The 7,477-nt window shown below is 36.8% G+C and overlaps 1 protein-coding gene and 1 pseudogene across 1 annotated transcript in view; one reads left to right on the top strand and one right to left on the bottom strand.

Moving 5' to 3' along the window:
• Usp24 (ubiquitin specific peptidase 24) overlaps positions 1-7,477 on the top strand; it is a 145,345-nt gene that overhangs the window by 126,643 nt on the left and 11,225 nt on the right. Inside the window, exon 64 of the mRNA XM_010610426.1 lies at positions 348-426. Coding sequence (XP_010608728.1) covers positions 348-426 — 79 coding nt within the window. The remainder of the gene's footprint in view (positions 1-347; positions 427-7,477) is intronic.
• The window catches only part of LOC117287374, a 4,640-nt pseudogene continuing 3,513 nt past the window's right edge, over positions 6,351-7,477 (bottom strand).

Genomic DNA, 7,477 nt, shown 5'->3' with positions numbered 1-7,477 from the left:
TATATATATATAGAGAGAGAGAGAGAGAGAGAGAGAGAGAGAGATCTCTCCTTTTCAGTTCCCCTGAAAGCCAAACCATATATATCCACCCATTAGACTTTGGGGAATTCTGTTGAGTAAGGCATCACCATGATTTTAGTTGCTTCTGGTCCACTTCACAGAATATGTAATCTTAGAAGAGAGCGAGTTTGTTAGTACTTGGACCCACTTCGAGTTCAGCACATTGTTAAAATGTCCTCTTCTCGGACTAGGGATTTAGCTCAGTGATGCTGCCACCTGCCTCAAAAGCGCAAGGTCCCGAGCTCGATCCCTGGTACCAAAAAAAATGTCCTCTTCTCTTCCTCTAGCTTTGATGCACCACAGTAATCATGTGGACAGCAGTCGCTGCTACCAGTGTGTCAAGTTCCTTGTAACTCTTGCTCAAAAGTAAGTATTGACTTAAAAATGTAGGAGGGAAGTGCTGTTCTAACTACAAGTAAGATCTGACTTGGGGAAAAAAAATCTGCCTTGTTTTGGTAACTTAAAGAGCATAGAATAAGTAGCAGATCTTGTGGACTTTCAAAAGATAAAACGCTAAGCCAGTTGGGGACCTAAGAGCAAGAAGAGTTCATAAACTTTCCCAAGGTCTTTCTCATTAATGTGACCTAACTACAGACTGTTTCAGGCTCTGGGTTCCAAGTTACAAAACAAAACAGGCTCTTGAGACAAAATCTTGTCACTATAGCTAATGAGAACTGTGAACCCAGTCACTGTGCTAAGTAGTTTGCCTCTGTATCGCCTCACTCAGTCTTTCCAGCAGCCACGGGAGGTAGGTAATTATTTATCACAGGTGGCTTACATGGCCTGGAGTCATAACCACTAAGACATCAACAAAGGCTGATGAGTTTCAAAGTGAAAAAATTGTGGATTATGATAAAATACACATTACATAAAATTTATTATCTTAATCATTTCTAAGTATACAATTATGTACATGAAGTTCATTCATATTGTTGTACAACCATTATCACCATCCATCTCCAACGTTTTTTTTCATCTTCCCAAACTAAAACTCTGTACTTGTCAAACAATTAACTTCCCACTTCCCCCAGCTACTGGGAACCATTCTGATTTCTGTCCCTGTGATTTTGACTACTCTAGATGCTTAACTGGTTTATTTCAGTTAGCATAATGTCTTTAGGCTCTTCGGTTTCATACATGTATTGGAAATTCTTTCCCTTTAAGTATGCCTAATATATAGTTGAATATATATACCACTTTTTGTTTATTCTTTCTTTGGTTGATGGACACAGGAAGCACACATCTTGTGCTAGTTCACCTGCCTTAGGTAGGTAGGGTGCAGGCAAATGAAAGAGTGGTGACTGTCCCAAGGTGAGTGAGGTAAGCTCTCATCGAGCCTTGTCTATTCTTAATGCTTAATGCATTTTGTTCATGGCTCCTCAGCATGGGGATTGCCATCCTTGGACTGTAGCAGAATAAGACTGAGAAATCTGTGGGCTCGTTACTCTGTTGCATTGGAGCATGCTACACGGTAGCGTAGTTGAAATAAAGCATGAACATGTATTTTCCAGGTGACTGATGGATATCATCTTACCACAATTATAGGTTCACTTTTTTTTGGTACATTTGCAATACAGAATGATTACCTTCTTTGTGGGGAATTGGTACATGCATATAACACATCTTAATTCTTTTTTTAATCCCCTTCCCCTCCCTGTCTTCCTCCACCCTCCATCTCTTGGTTTCTTTCCCTTTTGCAAAAGATCTATCTTCTTTTTCCTTTAATCTGTCTTATTTTGCTCTTAATTTATGTTTTGAGTTTCTTATATAAGAGAAATCATGCAGCATTTTAACCTCTTGTGTCTGATTTGTTTCACTTACATTGATTTCAAGGTACATTCATTCTCCTACAGATCACTCCTTTATCCTTCTTTATGGCACAGCAGTACTCCATGATGTGTAAATTGATTTTCTTTATTCATCTGCTGATGGATTTACAGGCTGTTCCCATGATTTCACTCTTATGAACTGTGCTGTTATCAACATGGGTGTGCATGGATCATCATAATGTTACCTCTTTCAGGAAGATTCTTTGAAAGGGAATAGCTCAAATGGAATTTCCAGTTTTAGTTCTTTGAAGACTGTAGTATTTCCATAGTTGTACTACTTTACATTCCCACCAACAGTGCAGAAGGGTTACTTTTTCTGTGCAGCCTCTCCAGCATTGTTATTACTTGATTTCTCCATTCTTTCTGGAGTAAGGTGGATTCTCAGTGTTGTTTTAATCTGAATTTCTCTAATGGCCAGAGATGTTGAACATTATTTCATGTATTTATTGGCCATTTATACTTCTGAGAAATGTCTGTTCATGTCACTTGCCCATTTGTTGATTGGGTCTTGGGGGAGGTGTCTAATTTTTTTTTCTTTATGCATTCTAGCTATTCTCTGAGAACTAGCTAGCAAAATTTTTTCCCATTGTGTAGGTTTTTCTTTACTCACTTGGTTGGTTCCTTTGCTGTGCAGAAGCTTTTTAATTTGACATGATCTCATTTATTGATTCTTGGTGTTTTGTTTTATTTTTTGTTTTTTGGGTTTTTTTGGGGGGGGATACCAGGGAACGAACTTGGGCCCTTGCCAGGCAGGCGGTAGAACAACTGAGCCAAATCCCCGGCCCTTGGTGTTATTTCTTATGCAGTTGAGGTTCTCTTCAGAAGCCCTTGCCTATGCCTGTGTCTTCAGGAGTTTTACCTGTTTTCTCTTCCAGCAGATTTTTTAACATTTAGACTTGATTCATTTTTATTTTAGTTTAATGCATGGTGAGAGTTACGGTTTACCATTTGTTAAAAAGGATATTTTCCCTCCAGTGTGTTTTTGGCCCCTTTGTCAAAGACCAGATAGCTAAATGTGCCTGGAGTGGTTTGTGTATCTTCTGTTCTGTTTCATTGATCCATAATTCTGCATTTTTGCCGATATCATGCTCTTTTTATGTAACTTTGTGGTATATAACCTGAAGTCTGGAGTTGTGTTGCCTCCTGCTTTGATCTTGTTGCTCAGGATTGCTTTTCATATTCTGGGTCTCTTCTGGTTCTGTATGAATTATGTAGCGGATCATGTCATCTACAAATAATTTGACTTACTCCTCTTCTATACATATCTTTTATTTTGTTTCTCTTTTCTAATTTTTGTAGCTAATGTTTGAAGTACTGTATTGAACAGGACCAATGATAGTAGACATACTTGTCTTATTTCTGATTTTAGACAGAAAACTTTCAACTTTCCCCCATTTAATATAATGTCAGCTGTTTTCATAAAAGGCTTTGTCAGATTGAGATAAGGTTCTATTTTCTTCAGTGTTTTTATCTTGAATGGATGTTAGATTTTGTCAAAAGCTTTTTCTGCATCTGTTGAGATGATTGTGTAGTTTTTGTCCATGCTTCTGTTTATGTGTTATACTACATTTATTGAACCATTGCTTGCATCCCTGTGGTGAAAGCCTACTTGGTTGTGGTGATTTGTTGCATTGGTTGCTAGTATCTGGTTGAGGATTTTGCATGTATGTTCATTGAAAAGTTTGGCCTGAAATTCTCTTTTTCTAGTTGGATCTTTTTTCTGGTTTTGTAATCAGGGTGAAGTTAGCTTTCAGGAGTGATTTTGGGAGTACTTCTCTTTTAATTTTATTAAAGAGTTTGAAGAGTACTGGTATTAGATTGTCCTTGAAGTTCTTACAGAATTCAGCAATGAGTGAAACCACCGGGATTTTTCTAGTTGGTAGGTTTTTATTACTGGTTCAATTTCATTGCATGTGAGGCAGTCAGCAGCACTGCTGAGCTAAATCCCTGGCCTCCATTGCATGATTTTGGACTTTTAAGAGTTTTTCTGTCTTCTTGGTTTGGCTTTGGTAATCCATGTATGTCTAGGAATCTACCCATTTCTTCTGTTTTCTCTAGTTTATTTGAGTACAGGTACTCAAAGTACTTTCTGCTCCTCTGGATTTTGGCATTGTCCATTGTGATTTTGCCTTTTTTCATTTCTAATTGCATTGATTTGTGTCTTGTTTTTTTGGGTAAGATTGGGTAAGGGTTTGTCTATTTTGTTTATTCTTTCAAAGAACCAGCTCTTCAATTAATTGATTTTTTGTATTTTTTTTTTTTTAGTCTTATTAATTTCTGCTCTGATCTTTGTAATTTCCTTCTTTGTGCTAGCTTTGAATTTGGATTTAGATTGTTCTTGTTTTTCTAGGACCTTCAGGCTCATTGTTAGGTAATCACTCTGTTTTTCTGATGTGGGCATTCATGTCTATAAACTTCTTCCCTAGGGCTGCTTTTATTATGTCCCATACATTCTGGTATGTTGTACCATATGTCTTTGTTGTTTAAATCTAGGAACTGGCTAATTTCTTCCTTGGTTTTTTCTGTGATCCATTGATTATTCAAGAGTGTATTGTTTAATTTTCATGCATATTCATGATGTCAGTGGTTTCTTTTGCCATTGATTTCTAGTTTTGTTGAGCTTTGAGTTAATATGCATGCTATAATTGATTATTTTGCATTTATGTAAGCATGCTTTATGGGCTAGTATGGGTCTGTTTTGGAGAAGGTTTCACATGCTGCTGAGAAGAATGTATATTCTATTTATGTGCGCAATTCTAGAGATCTCTTAAGTCCATTTGTTCAGTGGTTGGTTTGGCTGATAATTTGTTGAATTTTTTTTAGTCGATCTGTTTATGACAGTGGGATATTGTTGTGCACCTCTGTAGTCATGTTGATGTTTATCTGATCTTTTATGTTCAGTAGTGTTTCATGAAGTTGAGTGTACCACTGGCCAGTGCATATTAACCCCTTAACCAATATGTAATGACTTTCTTTGTCTCTCCTGATCAGTTAGGGTTGAAGTCCATTTTATCTGAAAATAGGATAGCTACTCCTGCTTGTTTTCACATTTTTGTTGAATAGAGTTCTTTTTTTTTTTTTTTTTTTTTTTTTTTTTAGTCTATGAATTTCTTTTTGGCTTAAGTATGTTTCTTGTATACAGCATATTGTTGTGTTTGTTTCTTGATCCAATCTGCCAATCTGTCTTGATTGAGGAACTGAGGATATTCTCATTGAAACCTATTACTGTTAGGTACTGACTTGTTCCTGTCATTACTTTATTTTCTTGTTGCTGATCTCCTTTCCCTCTTACCTGCTTGCCCTGTCTGGTGTGTCCATTGTTTGTGGACCGTTTGGCATTGTTGACTTCATTGTCTCTTTCTCGAATATCCTTGAGAAATTTTTGGAAATTTTGTTTCATGGACATAAATTTCTTAAGATGCTCTGTCAGAGAAGTATCTTTTTTCTCCATCAATTTGAAAGATAGTTTTGCAGGATATATCAGTCTGGGTTGAAGGCTGTTTCTTTTAGAGCTTGAAACACTTCACTGTAGGTTGTCCTGGTCTTGACGGTTTGTGTCAAGAAGTCTATTGTAATTCTAATGGGTTTACCTTTGTAAGTGACTCTTTGCTTTTCTCTAACAGATTTTAAGATTCTCTTCTTGTATTGGACTTCTGGGATTTCCACTATGATGTGTTGGTTCTTTTCTGATAATAGCTATTTGGGGCTCTGTATTCCTCACTTATCTGTATGTTTAATTCTTTCTTCATATTTGGAAATTTTTCTGCTATTATTTCTGTAAACAGGTTTTCTATGCTATTTGTGCTATCTTCTGATTTTTTCACTAATTCCAATTAGATTAGTCACTGTATCATCTACCAGATGTTGGATCCATTTTTCATATTCTCTTGTTTTCAAGGTATCTCTGAGTAATTCATCATAGACATTGGCCCTGTCTTCTAGTTCTGACACTCTATCCTTACATTGGTCACTTCTACAGCCCATACTTTAAGTAGAGTTTTTTTAATCTCCTGGATTTCTGTTACTGTTCATTGGCCTTAAATTCTTTGCAAAATTGGTCATTCATGTTTTCTATGGTTCACCTAGTTTTTTTATTTATGTCTTTCATAAACTCTCTGATAATTGTATTATCTGTTTAGTTATATTTTCTGTGAGCCTGCCCAGCATGCTATTGATTTGTTTTTAATCTCCTCTTTTATCATTTCTTTGGAAAAGTTAAAAATTCCCTAATTTTTTATTCCTGATACTACTACCACAATTTACAGAGCAATGTACCTAATACAATGAAAAGAAAAAGGAAAAAAAAGCTACAACAGATAAAAGACATCAGGAATGTACATCGAATCAACACTACATTGCATCATCATAGCTGCCCTTTTTGCACACTGTGCCTCTGACAGTCCTGAACCAGAAGGATTTCCTGTTTAAGCTGCAGTAACTTTTCTGGCTGTAACTCATTGTTCCTTCTGTGGCAGATTTTTACAGTTCTATTAATGCATTTGAGACAACTGTCTCAAAGTAACCTGCAGCTTTCCTGACAACTCCTCACTCTCCTGTAGCCTTTTTCTGTTGCTTTTTAAAAAACCTTCTGGTACCATATCCACCACCAGATGCATAACCACCACCATAGGGACTACCAGAGCTTCTTCCACCAAAACTGCCCCCCTTCATGGGTCCGTAATTTGATTGCTGTTGACCACTGTAATTTGCAAAGTCATTATAGTTTCCACCACCACCATAGTTACCACCACCAAAATTTCCTCCTTTGTTGTAATCATCATACCCTCCTCCACCACCTTGGTTTCCATATCCTGGTCCACCACCACCATAGCCTCCTCTACTACTGTAACCAGGACCACCACCATAGTTTCCACCATCACCTCCAAATCTGCCATCACCTCCTCCATAACTGCCTCTGCTGCCACTACCTGCAAAGTTTGCCCAACAACCAATGAAGTTGACAGATCCCCTCCACAACCTCTTTGTGATCCAGCAGACTGCATTTCTTGTTTACAAAGGGCCTCTTTCACTTCACAATTATGCCCATTAATAGTGTGGTATTTCTTTTTTTTTTTTTTTACTGTTCTTTTTACATAATTCATTTTATTTTTTTTTTATTGAGTTTATTGGTACAATCTAGGTATACAATACAATTACATTCATCATGGGGATTCTGTACCTTTACATAATAGGTCTTGATTCTCATTTTTTCCCCTTGTCCCTGCCCTCCCTTCACCCCCTCCTCCCCTCCCCATTTACAAACACTTTATTTCCATTTTTTCAGTTTCTCATATTTTTTTCTCTCCCTTATTACCTTTTCCCCACCCTTCCCACCTTCCCTACACCTTTAGCCCTTTACTTCCTATTTCACATTATTAATTATTTCATTAGGATCCTGTGTACTATTATAGTTTTTCTCACCAAAGAAACTATTTGGTATTTCAGTTAAAGAAATCTCTGTATGAACCGTAAGAATAGGGAATCCTAAAATAAAACTAAAAAGGAAAGTAAAAGAGAAAAGGCAATGATGTAACATTAAAATAATCCTTAATTCTGGAGATGAAAATGGTCCCTGAACATATTTAAAT

This window comes from Fukomys damarensis, unplaced genomic scaffold, assembly GCF_012274545.1.
Source record: "Fukomys damarensis isolate Sample0158 unplaced genomic scaffold, DMR_v1.0_HiC HiC_scaffold_23, whole genome shotgun sequence".
NCBI lineage: Eukaryota > Metazoa > Chordata > Mammalia > Rodentia > Bathyergidae > Fukomys > Fukomys damarensis.
Note: the sequence above shows the minus strand (reverse complement) of the source record. Positions and strands in the feature narration are given on the sequence as shown.